The sequence below is a fragment of the Phycodurus eques genome, chromosome 6, assembly GCF_024500275.1.
Source record: "Phycodurus eques isolate BA_2022a chromosome 6, UOR_Pequ_1.1, whole genome shotgun sequence".
Taxonomy (NCBI): domain Eukaryota; kingdom Metazoa; phylum Chordata; class Actinopteri; order Syngnathiformes; family Syngnathidae; genus Phycodurus; species Phycodurus eques.
In genome coordinates this window covers 15742936-15761488 of record NC_084530.1, presented here as the reverse complement: position 1 = coordinate 15761488, position 18553 = coordinate 15742936, and the positions used below count along the sequence as shown (strand labels likewise).

Sequence of the window (18553 nt, the reverse complement as noted above, 5' to 3'; positions counted from 1 at the left end):
GGGCATTTTCGCGGCTCGCGAACGTTCATGTGCGTGCGCGGCGGCCTTTCAACCAATTTCAAAGCTCAGCTATTGTCCTTTGTGCCTTTAAAATAATCGGACATAAATTAACCAGGCACGAGCAAAGCTCCGATTTGACCGACACGTCAACAAACAAACAAAACATTTAGACCAAATTACCACTGCACAACTGCGCTATTTTTATATTCATGTTTTAATCAATTATTGAGTCGTGATTTTGCATATTTTTATTCACTCATTCCACAAAGTTTACCATGTTATGCTATATGATACTAATTGGCAATACACATATTATAAGAAACGAACATGCATTCTTAGACAAGCAACATTATATACTCATTATCCACTCGCATGTGTTCACGGATCCGTTTGAGGAAGTCTTTCCATTTCCAACCAGTTTTATCGTATTGACGCTGTTCTTTTCTGCAGAGAAAAGACAATTAAAACAACATCAGTAGTTCAGCTAGTTTAGTCAAAGGTGAATATTTGAATGTATTTTGTATTTTTCCCTTATTCTGGGATGAGGCATTCCATTGATGATTTATTGGTCTCAGACAAATTCATCTTACATTGCTTAAAACAGAAATGTATTTACTTTTCAAGGTATGTTTTCCAAACGTGGTAAGAGTGAAAATAAAAAAAAAAAAAAAAAAAGGAACACGATCTTGTAGTTCCACATTCCTGTGTGAGTGGGCCACAAATCTTGTGGCTGACGTGTGGATTATTTTAATTCGAGTGATCAACAAAATTGCAGCTGGATGAATCTGAAATACATTTCAAAGTTTTTGAAGTTTCCCGTTGTTCTTTTTCCTCTTTCAAACATTTCGAGGGGGTTAACTCCCAAAAACAGGAACACAATTAACATTTGATATTTTATTATCAGTGTAAATAAATCACTATCAGGGGAAACCTTATTCACAGAGTACACCCAAGAGGGAGACCTTTTTTTTTTTTTTTTTAACTCTTGTACTTTGTCACCTGTCAATTGAATTTATGTCGTTCATTGTATGTTTTTGTTGTTGCTTTTTTTCATACAGGTGGCTACATTTATGTTAAGTATGTATTTGGGTTACAGGACACAGGGGTGCGACCTTTCATCATCAGACAGGGTATCCATAGTTCCTGTCACAGTGTGGGTAGCAGTGAGGATTGAGCCAGTGCTCCATGTTGGTCTCCTGTGCTCTCTGGTCCAGAGCCTGCATATGAAGCATGTGCTCCTGCATGACGTGGACATGAACAAATGGTGGGGCGTCATTATCACAAGAAAAAATAGCATTGCGCATATAGCAGTAATGGCAAAAAATACAAAACAGTCACAATGAAACAAAAACCTGTGAAAAGTTCTGCTTTCATTTTGAAAACACATTCAGATTAAAAGAAAAAGTTTGCTAAAAAAAAAACATGCTTGGACTTGTCCCTCAGACTTCACTGCCATATTCTGCTTTAATCAGGTAAGCACACATGCACACAGCATAATGTTAGACCAGATTACATATCTGACAAGTAAATTGCCTTCGTTTTCAGGATATCAAATTTGGAAAAAGTCACATATTGTAAATATAGCCATCATTTACTTGGATAAAAATCAGGAACGCAAAATCATCCCATCCAGTTGTCGTAGAAAAGCAACTCAAGACTTGATGAAGGCAGAAAAAAATAAAAAATAAATACAAAACTCTTCAATGGCCAATTCAATGGCCTGAGCTCAGCCATGCAATTCTTCACTGCAAACGATTTTCATCCAAGTATTACAATTACACATGTACCAATTAAGTCATCTTGCTAAAAATACTTTTGATTGCCTGAAAATATATTTTGTAATTAATTGTGTGGATGTTTAAAGGACAAACCATGACTCTGTCACTGTCCAAATACTTCCGGACCTTATTTTAGGAATACATGTTTGTTATTCCTAAATCCCTAGATGTCCAAGGAAACACATTTGCGTAAAAATGCCTCGTCCGTACTAGAAACAGTTATGAGGTACTTGTCGACTCAATAGTAAAGGCTTTTGGAGAGGATATGGGAAAGAAAAGTCAGAAAGGTTAATAGGCCAAATATCAGCGTGTGTCGAAGAGCCAGCTGTACATGTGCCCTGTACTCTGAATGACCCCCGGGGCCTCACCCTCATGGGTTCATCGGGGTGGCCTGCCTTCCTGGGCCTCTCCTGTCTCTTGCTACGCAGAAGCTGCTTAGCAAAGCTCTCCTTGATGATGGGGTTGGCATCTAAGGAGAAGACACACAAAAGAAAATCCAACGTATAATGCAACCCACCTTCACAATATTGAAATACCGACTACATAATGCTACAGTTCTTCTCCCTCATTGTAGGAACAGTTTCTTTGTTTTATACCCTGGACTATAGGCATTTTTTTGTCAATAGTTTGCTCAATAATGAGTAGTTGTCCTGTCCAGCAACCCTTGTGGTAAAGGCCACTAAGAAAAATGTTACTACCATTGGCTGCTGCGAGCTGTGATTTGGCCTAAGGTGTTTTGGAAGTTTCCTCAGCATCGGTCGCAAGGGAAGGGAGCACTCGCTGTTTCTAGCAAACATAACACATCACTGACACTCTCTCAAGCTGGTCCAACCCATGCACCCCTTTTCACTCCTCCCTCTCTCTCTCTCTCTCTCTCTATTTCTCTCTACAACCAGGCCTCTTTTGGGAAGTGGGATATTTGCTGAAAGGTAACAAAGTGCCCATTCATCGTCCTCACTCCCCGGGGAGGCAGGCCCGTGCAGCACCATCCGGCTGGGCGGACTGGTTTTCGAACGCAGCTCTCAGTGTGTCAACAACACACGGTCAGATCTGTGGCCGCTGCTGTCACGGCAACGTGGCAAAACACGAACTACCTGGTGAAGACTGATGATTTGCTTTTGGGCAAAATGAGAAACACATATCGTGCATGCTCTTTATACCACAAATGTTGACGAATTAGGCAGGTATTGCCATGCAAATTGCAACGAGATGGGGAAATAAAGTTGAAACATCAAGTATGATGATTGAATATAAACATACGGTATATTAATCACCGTGGTTCACTCACATAAATGCACAGACAACGTGATGTAAATTGTGAGTGCCTTCAAGTATAATTTTCAGACGGTTCCTACCTGTATAGATGGTCAAGACGACCAAGCAAAGCAAAAACACCACCAGACTCTTCATCTTCAACAGGTTTTTTTCCAGCTCAAATATGTTCTGCTCTGGCGTCTGGACTTGAAGTCCAAAAGGAGTGAAGGGGGAAAATCTCCTCCTCCTCTGTAATGCACCACCCACAAAACATACATCAGGGCTTATGTTACTGACATGCAAAATAATATATAAATAATAATTTTTAAAAAGACTGGAAAGAGTAGAAGTACTGATTCGACTCCTGATTAAAAAAGTAGACTCGAAAATTTTTACTGTCATTGATAGAGAAGACACAATGGGAGGGGGGGAACAAAACTGCACACAAACGGGTTTCCTCTTTTATTAATTTATACCTGTACATTGTGCTCGTCCTGAGAAAAACAATCAGAAGATCACACTACATAATTCATGTTGACGTTTCAGAGCTCGACCTTTATGCTATTGAAACATGTTCCCATAGCTTTGCTAACATTGGGAACTGAGTATCAAAAAATGCTAATTTAGCTAACAACTAGCCCTACTGAGAAGACAGTCATCTTACTAGCATGCATTTTTCAGATTAGACTAAGAATCTTTGAACAGCAGAGGTTTCTGTCCCTTACACATCGGAAATTTTGGAAATAACTGCATTGCAATGTGACGTATTGTTCTCGTGGGTAACAATATGGCGCCCTTCTTCCGTCACTTTCCAGCCTTTGTTTTATACGGCGTCGGGCGTTGCGTCAGGGCATTATCTTGCCTCCTTGATACTCTTTGTTGGCCTGGCAAAGAAGCTCGTCGGCCTTACGTCACGTGTACTTCCGCGAATTGTGGCAGTGGAAATGTTTGCGCGGAAGGGCTCCACTGTTGCACTTCCACGCAGCTCTGCATCAACATGAGTGTCACCGGGAAGACGTGCGTTGTCTGTACTCGGCCTGGTTGTTGTTTACCGAACACCCGCTTTTCTCCAATGTGTCCCTCTCCTGCTCCTCGGCGCCATTGACTTCCAGCCCGGCCGCCATGTCCGCGGAGGAGGACGGGGTGCGGGAGGAGTGGTCGCTGCTCTTCTGGACCGCCGCGGCCGTGGTCGTCCCGGTCCTCATCACGCTGTGGTGCAGCGTCCAACGCTCCAAGCGGAAAACGCACATGAAGCAGTTCTTCCGTCAGAGCAGACATGGCTGGCACTACACGGACTTGTTCAGTAAGCCCACCTACTGCTGCGTGTGTTCCCAGCACATCATGCACGGGGCCTTCTGCGATAGCTGCGGCGTGTGCGCTGACGAGCAGTGCCTGCGCCGGGCGGACCGGGAGCTGTCGTGCAAGGAGATTATGGCCCCTTCCCGTGCGGACGGGGCAGTGGCCCACCGGTGGGTCAGGGGCAACGTGCCCCTGGCCAGCTACTGTATAGTGTGCAAGCAGCAGTGTGGAACGCAGCCGAAGCTTTGTGATCTCAGGTACGGGATGCCCCGGATGTAGTATGTACGTTCTCACAGGTGGAGGGACTCGGAGTCTTACCTGTTTACATCACACTACACTGAGTGGAAAGTTTGGTGGGGGATGGATTATGGTGTGCTGGTGTTTTTCAGAAGAGGTCATCTGACTGTTTTAGCACCGCGCTTCTCAAATTATTAACACAAAATTACCGCTTCAAAAAAATACTTAGCTTTTACCATAATCATGATCGACACTGGGGGGGGGGGGGACAGTAGCATAGTGGGTCTCAGTGTTCATCCAAAACAGGACAGGTTTAATTCCTAAATGTAATATTATTGTAAGCAAGCAAGAAAAGAGACATTTGTATGTATGATGAGATGGAACACACAACTTCCTGCTTCCGCGAGTTCTGTCTGAAAGGGACAGAAGACTGCAGGTGTACCTAATGGTGTGGCGGGTGGGTGTACATTAAATACTAGTTGTGAAATGTTCAAAAGATGCTTTGTTTGTCAACAGAAAAATAAGCTCCATTAAAATCAACAGCCTGGCTGTGCTTCACCTCAAAGTTGAACGAAAATAGGCCAAGCAGTTTTCAACATAATGTTTAGCTCCGCTAGCCTTTGCAATTAACTAAACAGGGCTCTACACTAACTTTTGCACGGGTGGCACTGGTGTGACCAACTGAAAAAGTTGGTCGTACTGGTGTGACCAACTGAAAAAGTTGGTCGCACTGGTGTGACCAACTGAAAAAGTTGGTCGCAAAATATGTTACTGTGAACAAGCGTTAGCAGACAAAACAGGTCAATTAAATGAAATTTTAAAAAAAAAAAAAACACACAAAGGCTTTACTTATATTTGATAATTTGTTCGACTACAGGGGTGTGCAGCCAGCTCTTATAGTGAGGGGCCCTAACCTTTCCTGAGAAAAAACACTTAATTTTGACCATTACCACAACCATATGATTGACACGCATTTGTGTACCGCAACCATTTAAAAGTATGGTTTGATTATTCACACAGTTTTGAATATTTTATTTTTTTTGCTAGAAAAAAATAAAATAAAATTCGCCTCTTTAAATTCATAGTCCCAAAGTCTTGGTGCGGGCTAGCTAGCTTGCTCACCAGTAGTCAATATAGGTACGTGGTGGCCACTGGCCAGACATAACCGCGTATTAGCCAGTGTGTGACGAGCATATGTGGTGCGCATGTATGCGACGGTGTTGTGTTAATAGCGCGTCTTAAGCAGTCAATTGTGTTGCAGCAGGCAGCTAATCGTATTGGAGTGGGTCGCTTTTAACTCGAATGAAATTCATAACGATTGAGATGATCTCAGAGTGCTCTCTCTCTCTCTCTCTCTCTCTCTCGCAGAGCATGTACAGAGCGACTTTCAACCATTAAAACATGCACTCGCACAAGTGCAACAAGAAGACATTTTTAATCGCACAAGCTGAAAAAAAGGTTGCATATGGACCAATTTGGTCGCAGTCTCGAGTCCTGCTAAAATGATTAGAGAACTTGCTTGTTATGTTCTTGATACATCTGTGTGTCTTTTCACCATTTCTAGATGTGTGTGGTGTCAGACAACAGTGCATGATGAGTGCATGGACAGCCTGGTAGATGCAACCCAGTGTGACCTGGGCGAGTTCCACAACCTCATCATTCCTCCTCACTATCTGTACCAAGTCAACAAGCTCCGCCGTAGACACCCTGACGAGTATACAAAGGTGGGTGTGCTGTGGGCTCATGTAGCAGCAACAGCAGTAGCGACTCCCACATGATGCTCTAAAGTTTTTTAAGCTACACTTGTGTCATGTGCTTGTTTTGCTTGTAGCTCGCGATGGACTGTGGGTGTGGCTGGACTCCTGTGTTGGTCTTGGCGAACACCCGGAGTGGAAATAACATGGGGGAGGCTTTGCTGGGAGAGTTTCGCACCATCCTCAACCCTGTGCAGGTTAGTCAGCAGATATTTCCCACAGTCTCCATGAATCTGTTTAAGGTCTATACATACTTCGCAAGAACAAAGAAATTCGCACACATCATCTCAACACAACTTGGTGTTGGCCACACACGTAAGGATTTATGATAGGCAGTATTTGACAACATTTCAATTCTTGGGGAGGAAACAATCAATCTTACCACCCCAGATCAGAGGATAATCGGTCATAATAATCAGATTATCGAACGTCAGATAATTGTGCCTTTGCTGACTTTAATCAGTAGGTGAGAATCGGGCTCATGGCCTAATGATTGGTATGTGTGTACCCCATTTTAGGAGTGTAAGAACTCAAAAATAGCAAATAATTCATGGGAAGAGGTGGGAATATTATCATTGTTGGCACTGGGTCATGAAACCTCTTAGCCAATGTGGCTAAACATTATATAAATCTCCTAGCCACACAAAGTCACGCGTGTTTATGTGGCTAAACCTTTAGCCACACTTAGCCAGTCCTTGTCACTGGGAAGGAAATAAGCTTTAACGATTTGGGCCCGGTTAAAATTACCTAGTCATCAATCAGGAGTAGGACTGAACGATATGGGAAAATACTCTTATTTATGAGTTTTTTTGTTTTGTTTCTTTTAAACAAATATTGCCGTTGCGATTTAGCATGTGATTTTTCAAGTTTATCTTTTGCATTATTCCCTAAACACAAGAACTAAATTATTCTATAGTATGACCAACACAACACTGGATATAGCCAACAAATAAGAATTCTTTGCTGTAGGCCACCCCTAAATGTTATGATGAATTGATATGTAGAACAAAACTTTATTTTACTATCGAACTGTAAAAAGAAAAACCTTCAATTACAGTAGAATATTGACTTATTGATTTAACTGAATGCGATTGGCTGGCGACCAGTTCAGGGTGTACCCTGCCTCTCGCCCAGAGTCAGCTGGGATAGGCTCCAGCATGCCCGTGATCCTAGTGAGGATAAGCGGTACTGAAAATGGATGGATGAATGAATGATTGATGATGATCCATGATGATGATGATGATAAGAACATTAAAGTAAAAGTGTTATAGATTCAATTGTTATTTGATAATCCTCGAGAAGGATCTTAAGTGCTTTATATGGAATTTTCTCAAATTCAAAATTTTTTCGTTGAAGTTAAACAATAACTTTCCAAATCTTTGGTGTTGAGTTTTGACATAGGCAATTTTGATTCGCCAGGATAGGAAGCGTGGGCAATATTCGCTTCGCCACATCCTGTTTCAGTTAGTCATTGGCGAGTTGGTGAACGGGCAGCGCAAACCCTGATTATTATTATTCTGTCGGCCAAGACATACAACGCTTGGCGTGCGATGTGTGCTGCAGTGGACAGGCCAAATGAGGACTTCTTGTGAAGAGTTCTCATGAAGTATGAAATGTCCTGGCCAGAACAAATGTTGTTTTTGTTCTTGGCACCTTGAGACATTTCTTTGCTCTTGCAGAGTATGCAGGTTTTTAGAGCCAGTTCTCAGTTCCATTCCTACAGCGGCAAGTTAAACCAAATTTGTATGCATGTCGAAAAGCATCGTAGTCTCTTACTAACCTACATGAATGCAGTAGCAATGTCACAATTATTGTAAATATTTTGTATGAAAACACTTCTCGCCCATACATATAAAACAGTCAATTGAAAAACAGTAAGTGCGGTGGGTTTTTTTGGTGCCGCGTCTCGACTTATTCCTACGCCGCTGCGCAAATTGGTTGATTCATAATCTCGAAACGTCGTATGTCGGAGCCCTAATGTTAACGCGCTCTCTTTTCCCTCTTAGGTTTTTGACCTGTCACAGCTTGCACCTTCCAAGGCCCTTCAACTGTGCACCCTTTTGCCCCCTGGTTGTGTCAGGGTGCTGGTGTGTGGAGGTGATGGCACAGTGGGATGGGTGCTTGATGCCGTTGACGGTATGAAGCTCAAGGTGGGAGTGCACTGTTTTAGCTTTTCAAGTACACAAATGGTGGAAATGTTTTGTTGACAGTGAAACTTCAGAACGATTGATTTAGATGTCCATCCCAAGCGCCAATAGATTCATAGTTATTGACAATCTTTGTGGTTTGGTAATCTTTGGCTGAATATCTGCACATCTCTGGGTCAGGGTCAAGACCAGTTCATCCCAAGGGTGACCATCCTCCCTCTCGGAACAGGAAATGACCTTTCCCACACTCTGGGCTGGGGTGCGGGCTATGCTGGGGAGATCCCTGTAGAACAGGTTCTTCGCAACATCCTAGATGCGGGCGTGGTCAAAATGGACAGGTGGGGTCTTAAGATCACATCAGCAGTGTATACTATGTTTCCAAAAGCAACACATTATTACCAAGAAATTGCAGTTTCTAAAAATACATCTGCTCAGATTATGATAATTTAGAAACAGAAAAATGCCATGGCATCTTTGAATCACTATTTGAGAAACACGCATAACGTCACCTGTCATAAATGAAACCAATGTTTTGCTCTTTCGGTTGGAATCCGTTAAGTGATGGTGCTGACCTTAACCACAGTTAAAACAAGCTGTATAGTGAGAAAAATGTTGGACACAATAGCATTAGTGGGACTGCTTCACTGTTAGGATTCACACAAGAATCCTATGCAATTCGAATTCTAAACAATCTTCTGCAGTTTGGCCATTGTGTTCATCTCTGTGATTACTGGCTACATAATCCTTTTCAGATGGAAAGTGCAGGTGTCTTCCAAAGGCCTCTCTATTCGAAAACCAAAGGTGAGTGTGGAATCTATTAGAATCACTGTGTATTCTTCTGACAAATGAATCGCCCTTTTATGGACCGCAACAAGTCACCCACCCGGCTTTTTTATTTTTGTAATATTTTTTTTAAGCAGGGTCGCTAGCCACTTAAAATCTGAAGTGAGAAGCCAGAAATCCTGGCAGAATAAGCTAGAGCGCAATTCTATCACTGAGCGAAAAAGTGGTGGAGTTGAATATAAGAGGGGAAGAAAGTGAAATGAATTGTTAAAATGTGTTATATTAAAATGTATAAAGTTGAGTTTGTCACTTGTGTTGAGAAATAGGAAACATAAAAGGGGGAACTCCAAACTGTTCCCTTGTTTTGTTTTTCTGAAGTTGAACACTTTGTGTGAACACAATTATTTGCTCTTATTTTGAAATGCAGACCTACTTTTATTTAGTAAATGAAAGAACATTACAAAGTTGTGCTAATCATTTTGATAACTGTGGCAGAATTTGTCAGATGTGTACCAGGCAAAGCACTTTTTTTTCTTATTTTTTTTTTTATGGGACTCAAATTAAACTGAAACACACAATCATTAAATAAAACATTATGATCTTCTGGATCTTTGCGTCAAGAAATTCTCTCAAACTGGACCTCTTTAACTTTTTGTTGCAAACCCCTGTCCTAGAAGATTTGGCAGATCAATTTCAAATTTAAGTATATGAGACAGATTGACAGTGAGGAGGTTGCAAATACTGTAACACTATGCCTGCATGTCTACGGTCTCTCCATTGGCATTCCCTAGTGGTAGAAAACTCTAAAGTTGTAACGGTACTGATGTACATGTTCTGATCTGATTTGGTTGGTTAGGACACCAGACCGCACCCTTCTGTCTACATAGTTGTTTCCCAACCTTTATTTACCCAAGGCAACCATTTTACATGAAAAAAAATCTCACCACACCACCAAATATAAATGTCACAAAAAGTATGAATGCTGAAATATAGAGAATCTCCTTTCAATGTAGTCACAAATTGACTGATAATACACGCGGGAAGCCATGACTTACTTATTCTGTAGTATGAATGGCAACAGCTGGATACACAGTTTTATTATACCTTCTGCCATCTAGTGGAAGATAATTTAATTGTTCTGCCTGTCACTATCCGCCGCTACCATAGTTGGATGTAGATAAATATATTTGTAAAGAATAAATAATAATTTTCGGGCAAATTGTATCATTTCCCACAGCACCCTAACGTGCAACAACACCCTGGTTGGGAATCTTTGGTCTACAGAGTCTCCAGTGGTGCACCTTTGTGATAGGGAAGTATAAAGCTATACCGATAGTTAACATGCTCTGATTGAAACTGAAATTTTATGTGGTGGGTTCGGACACTAGCTGCTAACCCACCGAGCCCATTTGTCGTCATTTGACTTTACTGGAGCCCCTGAGGGGGGGTCGAAGTTTATAACTTCTGCTGTAAATACATTCCACAAGGTCTGACCTTCTCAAAATGTTATGTGACATGTTCAGAGAAATGTTTAAATGTTTTGTGGTTGTAGTTACGGTCGAGGTTATTACTCTATATGCGTTGCCGTTGTGGTTCATCACAACATGAGACAAACGAAGGTATCCTCCACATTTTTTAAAATTTTTTAGTAAGAATGTTCTACTTGGTTGTCTTTTCTAAAACTAGAAAAACAAGCTGGTGCATTTGTTTTTCTTTTTGCTATTTTTTTCAAAATAGAAAAAGGGTGTAACGTAGATATGTCATCAACACAAACTGCCTAAGCATGTTACTATTAGTAAAACTCAAGTTGCTCCTGATATTGTCATCAGTGTATTAATGATGAGCATAAACCTCATTACCACAAAGTAGTGTGCATTTAACAGACAGTATGACCACCTCAGGTTCTGTCCATGAACAACTACTTCTCTGTGGGTCCTGACGCTCTGATGGCGCTCAACTTCCACACACATCGTGAGAAAACACCCTCTTTCTTCACCAGTCGAATCATCAACAAGGTCAGAGCAGCCTCATTTGCATTCCGCACATCACAAAACTTTGTTTTTGGATTTGAATCTATTGTCACCACTTCACTCCCATGATCATGTCTTTTTGTCTTTCTTTTACCAGGCTGTGTATTTCTTATACGGCACCAGGGACTGTTTAGTGCAGGAATGTAAAGATCTGGATAAAAGGATTGAGGTACAGCAGCTTTGCTTACGCTATGAAACGTCATGTTTACTGCAGGTTTTTTTTTTTTTTTTTTTTGGTCCACAGAAGTCACCTGTAAATGTGTCATAGTTGTCTTTGACTGAATTTCAAACTGGTGGCGTGGCGGATGAGTCGTTAGCACATCCGCCCAACATTTCTCGTGAGGGTGGGGATTTGAATCTGTTTACATATTCTCGGTGTGCTTCTGTTGGTTTTCTCGGGGTTCTCCGGTTTCCTTCCACATTCCAGAAGCATGCATGTTTGGAACATTGAAGACTCTAAATTGTCCTTGGGTATGAATGCGAGTGTGAGTACTTGTTTGTCTGTGTGTGCCCTGCAATTGTCTGGCGACCAGTCCAGGATCCAGGATCTACCCCGCCTCCCGCCCAAGGAGGGAGGCTGCGATAGGTTCTAGCACAATCGCGACCTTCGTGAGGTATATAAAATGAATGGTTGGACGGATGAATGTTACTCTCACCTGCCTTAATATTAGGTACCCCTGCTCAGTCTCTTGAGATCCAATACAAGGGCTATTTGAAAGGTTCTGCCTTTGACAATAATACTCTGATGTCAGTTATTCGTTCCTCACTGAGTTTATCAACGCGGTCGCCATTTGCAGTTGGGCTGTCACTTTTGAATCTTTTTAGAATCGATTCTCCTCTTGATTATTGATGGAACAATAATCTCCTCCGCCACTACTATTACATAAAAAAATGTAAAAAAAAAAAAAAAAAACGTTTTTTTTTTGTTTTTTTTTTTTAACTACTAACAAGCATTTTATTCTCATTTATGAGGAATGGACTTAAATCCTTAAGCTGCAGATGTTGGTATTGAGTGTATGGTATAAATTTGCTGTACAGAATTTGAGACAGCAAAAAGCTAAATGCCAAACGGTCCGCAATCGTGATTAGCATTAGCATTAGCGCGCTAACGATGACCATTTTAGGTCAAAAAACACTACAACTACCATTCAGCTCCGTCATAATTACCATGTTATATGTACATTAAACATCTAACATCTTAAAAAAATAGTTTTTTATTATATAGTTTATTATTGTCCCAACACTGCGTCCGTCTGCACTAAATGTCCGTGTGAAACATGGATTCTGGCGGTGCAAACATCAGTCCGGGCGGAATTATTTTATTTATTTATTTGGTACTGGTGAAGTTTTGTGGTTATCTATTTTGTAAGTCGACTTCGCAGAGTTATTAGATAAAAAAAAAAAATCCCCCCCCCCCCAGCCCTAATTTGCAGTGATGTTTAGAAAATTTTAACTTTATATTATATATAATATATATATATTTTGCTGTGTGAGAGAGCCAAAACCAGTAGAGAGCCAATTTCTCAGTAGGACGTCGTACAGTTCTACATTACTGCAAGCTACAAAAATCTCGAACATAATGAATTGTCCTGAAAACCCCACAGCCTTGGTTTTAAATCGTGTGGTATGTGCGTTTGTTTCTTCCCATCATAGCTAGAGCTCGATGGTGAGAGGGTTACGTTGCCGAGCCTGGAGGGCATCATTGTTTGTAACATTGGCTACTGGGGGGGCGGCTGCAGACTCTGGGAGGGAATGGGGGACGAACCCTGTGCCCCCACACGGTAAGACAAGCATCAGCATGACACAGAGCGGGCTTATGTCACGTGTTGTTCGGTCCCCATGGCGACAAGCGACGTTTGCTGTCTGTGCGGCAGGTTGGACGACGGTCTGCTGGAGGTGATGGGTGTGTTTGGTTCCTTCCACTGTGCTCAGATCCAGGTCAAGCTGGCTAACCCAGTACGACTGGGACAGGCCCACACAGTCAGGGTGAGGCCACATCGCCCACATTGGCTATTGCATTTCCCGAGGAAGTCTCGAAACACTTACTCAAGTCAAATTGTATCCTCATATAGTACTTCTTTAGCACAAGTTAACAAAAAGTACAAGAAGCACACGCATATTTAATCCTTTGATGCTAAATGAGCTGAGGTCTCACGTGTGTCACACATGACAGTGGCTCGAATTCTTATGTTTTGTTTGATATTAGAGGTGTATTCTCCCAAATGATTTTGGTCTCATACAAGTCGAGAGGTTGCAAAATAGATGTACTCCCATTAAAAAAAAAAAAAGAAAAAAAGAAAGGCATGTTTGGAATTAGCTGAAATAGCAACTCAAATAAGAATGATAGTTTAATCTGCTAGTACAAGGAAGTTTTCCAAGACAAGTTTTGAATCAAATCCCAATTATCATGGTTGTATGTGTGTATGCATGTTGGAGTGCAACAAATGAGTTCACAATTTTGTTTTAGGTCACTTGTAATCAAAAGAGAATTTTATGTAGCTTGTTAATCATTGACTAAAACACACAGAATTGTACTAGGAAAAACAATCTCAGAAAAACTCTGTCCTTGTTTGAATGTTTTATAAACTAAAAATAAAAATACAGGCAGTTTTTGTTTAATCCGAAACAAAGGAAATAACCGCTTGTGTGTCAGGCTTATAATTAAAACCGAAATTTGCATCTATTCAACCAGCTGTACAACTGGGTATCAAGGAAAGACATTTTTTCAAATTTGTAGATGGTGCAGAGTGGATGGTGGCACCCAGGAAAGTTGTTTGAGCATTTATTTGATATCGACCGAATATCGAGTATCGAGCGTATCACCAATAAATCGACATCGGTCGATGTGTAACTGACGTATTAACTTTTTTGCTGCATGGATTCTGTTGCATGCTTATTATTTATAAAATGTTCCAAGTTACAACTAATGCCTTCAGTTGTAATCTTACGTTTTGCATGTTTTGAAAGCAGCTATATTGTTACTTAAAATCTAGTTTAGTCCCTTGTATTAAGTCTTGTAACGGGATGCATGTTTTGGTTGTTTCTAATTTTGTTTGTAATCAACTGTTTTGGGTGACCTTTTAATGTCTGCTTCAGCATTTCCTTTTTTTTTTTTTTTTGCAAATACCCAATGGCTGCAGATACAACTTTTCAAATTGAGATTGCTAAGATGTTTTTGTGAATTAGTAGTGTTCTGCTTCTATGTCTGACAGTAGAACAACTGCGTTTCACTGTTTTGTTCACTACTAGTGCCACTTTGGCCTACTAATACAGAATTAAACCAGACTTGTAAACTACTGTGCTGCACTAATGACACTACTAGACCCAACTAGTAGGCATGTGTCACATACTTATTGACCTCCTTATCAATGATATCAAATAAATGCTCTAATGGTTTACCATTAAGTGGTTTAAGCATGTATCCGATATCCTTCACATCCATCTTAAGGTCGATGTACTAGTACGATCTTTGCCCTCACTAGTAGGACAACTTTGGCATACTAGTCGGACATGTTACTAGTGATGCAAAATTGCATTAGTTGCCATGTGTGCTACTACTAGTGAAGCGCTAGATGTTAACATAGGATTTTATGTCACTAGTAGTATGCTGCTGTCAACTAGTGCACAGTTTTGTCTTCACTACTAACCTGTAGTTGTTCTACTTGTGGGCCAAAGTTGTCCTTTAGCTTGATATCCTTGATCAGTGGGTTGACTAGTACATGACACATGCCTACTAGTTGGGCCTAGTAGTGTTACTAGTCCAGCATAGTAATTGTCTGCTGCTTGGCCAAACATGGCACTAGTCAAGGGGGAAAAAATTATACGAGTTAGATACAATCATTCTACTTGTGCACCCCAGTTGTTCTACTAGTGTGCTGAATTGTCTTAGTAGTGAGGACAAAGCGCATACTAGCACGTGGACCTCAAGATGGATATAAAGGATAATGAATAACTTCTCCAACAACTTTGCACAGCCATTAACCGGGTAACGTTTTCCTCGCCAGCTGGTCCTTAAAAGCTCCACGATGCCGATGCAAGTGGACGGCGAGCCGTGGGCGCAGGGCCCGTGCACCGTCACCATCACCCATAAGACCCAGGCTCTCATGCTCTACCACAGCTCGGAGCAAACGGACGACGACGACGACGACGACGACAATGAATCCAGCGCCTCCGAGACCGAGAGCCCCACCCCTCAGGACTCACCCAGGCCCCCGGGGGCGGCGTCCGCACGAGCTTGACTCAACACATTTTTCAGCACATTATACAGTACAATACTCTGTAATCATATCTGTGTATCATATGTTCTTTCCATTTTCAATTGCCAATTGAAAAACAACAAATGACTAATTATTGGAAAAAAAACCAAGTTTTTAATGTAACACAAAAAGTACTTTTTTTTAATAGTTACATTTTCGGCTCACATCAAAAATAAAAAAATGAATGAAAAACAGGCCACAATATTACAATTATTTGGGTTTATGATGCCCGGAGGTTTGGTAATGAGCATCAGTAAAGATACATTAGCTTGTTCGCTGCCACAATAACCACGATCCATCAGCCATATTATAACATGGACAATTATGTATTGTTTAGAGCAGGGCTGTCCGGGCCGCATACAGAATAATTGAAGGATGCAAGGGCCACTTTAAAATTCTTTGACTTGAATGTAAGAAACACTCTAAAATCACTCAAGAAATGTTACCTTGTTTATGTAGTAGTTCTTTTGAAAAACTGGATGGATGGATGCTACATCAAGGCTTTTTGTTAAAGGTGATAAGGCAAATAGTTTAGGATGTCTCAGGATTTAGGGGTCGTCCCACGGCCCTGCATTCCACTAGAGTAGATCCACCCCTCCGCTGAGCAGCGGCTGAATCTCATCTGAATCTGAAGTACGCTGTTCACAAATTGAACGCTGACACTGAGCAGAAAGTGGGAACCAGTTTTTCTTCTAAAACTGAATTATCTTTGTTCTCCGTGTTACTAAAATTCTGTTACTATTTAATTCTAAATTTGTCTTTGCATATCGAGAAAAGCTTTCATTAGCCGTAGTCGTGATAGTCCCCATCACTCACATCCCCCAACAACCAAACTTCTAGCAATGCAAATCCCCCACCCTTTTTTAAAAATATATTTTTTTTTTAAAAATTGCATTTAATGCAGTTTGTCAATTCATACTCTTCTCAACATGGGTCCACATGGGTCACCAAATGTAGACTTGGGGCAAATCACTTGCAACGCAATTGTTTTCATTCTTCTTTTAATCCTTGTGTAATGATATATGCGAAGAGCTCTGTGTCTGTCTAAAACTTGCTGCTTTTTAATTCTGTATATATATATATATATATATATATTTTTTTTAAATCTATAATTGAATTTAAAACAGTGGATTGTTTTGTAAGTCACTTTTTGTTTTTTGATTTTGGGTTACTGTTTGAAAATGGAAAGAACAAATAACAGATTTCAAAAAGCTGCATGTTTGATATTTTAATTTTGTGTATTATGGTATTTCATCCCTTCTGACAGCAAAGTCAGTTAGAGGTAAATGTGAAAGAGATTGCTGTCATGATTGCACTTTCTAATATTGCTGACGAAACTGTTGATTTATGTTCTGTTTTTACAGACACGTAGAGTTGTAGAGCTCGTAAAGCGTTGGGCCTTATCCCCTCCAAGCTGCAGGAGACTAAAGTTCTGCCATGTGGATGTCATGCTGCACATGGCTGCACTGTTTTCATACTCCACAAAGAGAACAATCATTTTCAGGACAGTACTAAAATCACAAATCAAGCAAATTAGACTAATTGAATGCAGATAATTATGTAATTCATCGGTTTTTCTACTGCATTTTTACAAAGAAAATACATTATTTATATTACAGATAAGGTTATTGTTTTTTTTATTTTGTAGTGCTGCAAAACAATCACTGGATGCTGTATCAAACAGGTCATAGATTGATTTTTGTTTAACTCTGCCATTAGCTTGACCGGAAACTACCTTGCAGATGTTATAAAACGTTGTGCAAAATGCTTTGCATTTATGAACCATTTGTCCTTGTTCTCACTTTGGTTTTGACTATTCACAATTTTGATGTCCCGGGTGGCTTGTGTTGCACATTAATCACTGCTGATAAGATTGTCAGATGACACTGGGCTTTCAGTTAATACATTGCTATAGCGCCTTTCATTAAGGGCACATGGTTAAGTTTTATGGATAGTCTCTTTCCTAAGTCCTGCATGAATGTATGCAGGCAAGCATTGATTGATATGGGTACATTTTATGTTGTGGTGTTACTTTTTCCTTTCGCTACAGCCATATTCGAAACGGTAGGCCTAATAGTCAATCGATGGCTGTTTCTTGAATGTGCACATCCTTGATTGCTAATTTTATTTTACCCATTTCTTATCACTTTATGCCACCTAGTTTGACTTTTGTAGCCATCCTTGTTTACCAGTGTTTTATTTTGTTTGTGTGTGTGTGTTGTATCGCACTAAATTGACTTCTTTCGTGTAGGAGGCAGGATTTTAGCCATGTTAGCATCAGGGCTTTTTTTTTTTTCCCATGAATGCCTCGCAACAATAAAGAAGCCAATGGAAATGTGGACGTCAAGGTTGTAACACAATGGCAAATGAAAGGAAACATGACTCAATGATAAGTCTTTCAGTGATCAAACAAAATGCATGCATCACTGACTCAACATGGTTCCCAGCATGGCGAAACCTTTTTGCGGCGATCTAAAATGTAGTAGGAATGTGGTTGTACTGATTATTCAGAATCTCCTTAGTTATTACGTTGTATGCTATACAATTTTAAAGCAGTATTTGTATAACGTCTAGGCAAAATGAGTGGTACTCAACGTGTATCAAATTTGCTTCTAGCTGACCAAGCACTGGATTTTTTTAATTCAAAATGTATGCTCACATTTCCACTGTTATGCTTTATATTGATATATAATGTATTTATGTGTTCATTTGCTTTGTCGAATATCTGAACCTCCGAACTTATAACGCGTATGATTGTTTTATTTTGACTGTCATATTACTGCTTAAAAGAAGCCATTTTTGCCTCTGCCAAATAGAAATGGGCACATAAGTACAGTGTTGGTTGTTAATGGGAGCCTTTAGTAAGACCGTTAAGGTTCTGCGAATTTGTTACTTTGGATATTAAGTTTGACTTAGTTGAATGTAAGAGGGTAATGTTTATGGATTTGATTATTTTCCCATAAATACTTTCATAATAAACTGATTGTCCACACTCCGCTGTGATGTGAAGCGATA

General features: G+C 40.5%; 2 protein-coding genes across 2 annotated transcripts; one reads left to right on the top strand and one right to left on the bottom strand.

Annotated features, from left to right (window-relative positions):
- Nucleotides 1–247: 247 nt before the first annotated feature.
- On the bottom strand, nucleotides 248–3269 carry c6h17orf67 (chromosome 6 C17orf67 homolog). Its single transcript, XM_061680025.1, has 4 exons — nucleotides 3134–3269; nucleotides 2147–2247; nucleotides 1113–1238; nucleotides 248–444 (listed from the first exon to the last, which is right to left on the bottom strand). The coding sequence occupies exons 1-3, from the start codon at nucleotides 3186–3188 to the stop codon at nucleotides 1122–1124; spliced, it is 273 nt and encodes a 90-aa protein (XP_061536009.1). The 5' UTR covers nucleotides 3189–3269; the 3' UTR covers nucleotides 248–444; nucleotides 1113–1121.
- Nucleotides 3270–3948: 679 nt separating this feature from the next.
- dgke (diacylglycerol kinase, epsilon) lies at nucleotides 3949–18530 on the top strand. The gene is made up of 11 exons (XM_061680018.1): nucleotides 3949–4588; nucleotides 6133–6292; nucleotides 6400–6519; nucleotides 8329–8472; nucleotides 8650–8807; nucleotides 9222–9270; nucleotides 11154–11267; nucleotides 11380–11451; nucleotides 12936–13063; nucleotides 13157–13268; nucleotides 15287–18530. Exons 1-11 carry the CDS (start codon nucleotides 4155–4157, stop codon nucleotides 15518–15520), a joined length of 1725 nt encoding a protein of 574 aa, XP_061536002.1. The 5' UTR covers nucleotides 3949–4154; the 3' UTR covers nucleotides 15521–18530.
- The last annotated feature ends 23 nt before the right edge of the window (nucleotides 18531–18553 follow it).

What these genes read in the sequence shown, in the direction of transcription:
- dgke (XM_061680018.1), top strand. Translation starts at nt 4,155, where the DNA reads ATGTCCGCGGAGGAGGACGGGGTGCGGGAGGAGTGGTCGCTGCTCTTC. An exon ending in CCATCCTCAACCCTGTGCAG is followed by an intron (nt 6,520 to 8,328) that starts GTTAGTCAGCAG and finishes TTTCCCTCTTAG; the next exon opens with GTTTTTGACCTGTCACAGCT. An exon ending in TTGACGGTATGAAGCTCAAG is followed by an intron (nt 8,473 to 8,649) that starts GTGGGAGTGCAC and finishes TCTCTGGGTCAG; the next exon opens with GGTCAAGACCAGTTCATCCC.
- c6h17orf67 (XM_061680025.1), bottom strand. Translation starts at nt 3,188, where the DNA reads ATGAAGAGTCTGGTGGTGTTTTTGCTTTGCTTGGTCGTCTTGACCATC. An exon ending in CGTCTTGACCATCTATACAG is followed by an intron (nt 2,248 to 3,133) that starts GTAGGAACCGTC and finishes TCTTCTCCTTAG; the next exon opens with ATGCCAACCCCATCATCAAG. An exon ending in ACCCCGATGAACCCATGAGG is followed by an intron (nt 1,239 to 2,146) that starts GTGAGGCCCCGG and finishes CACGTCATGCAG; the next exon opens with GAGCACATGCTTCATATGCA.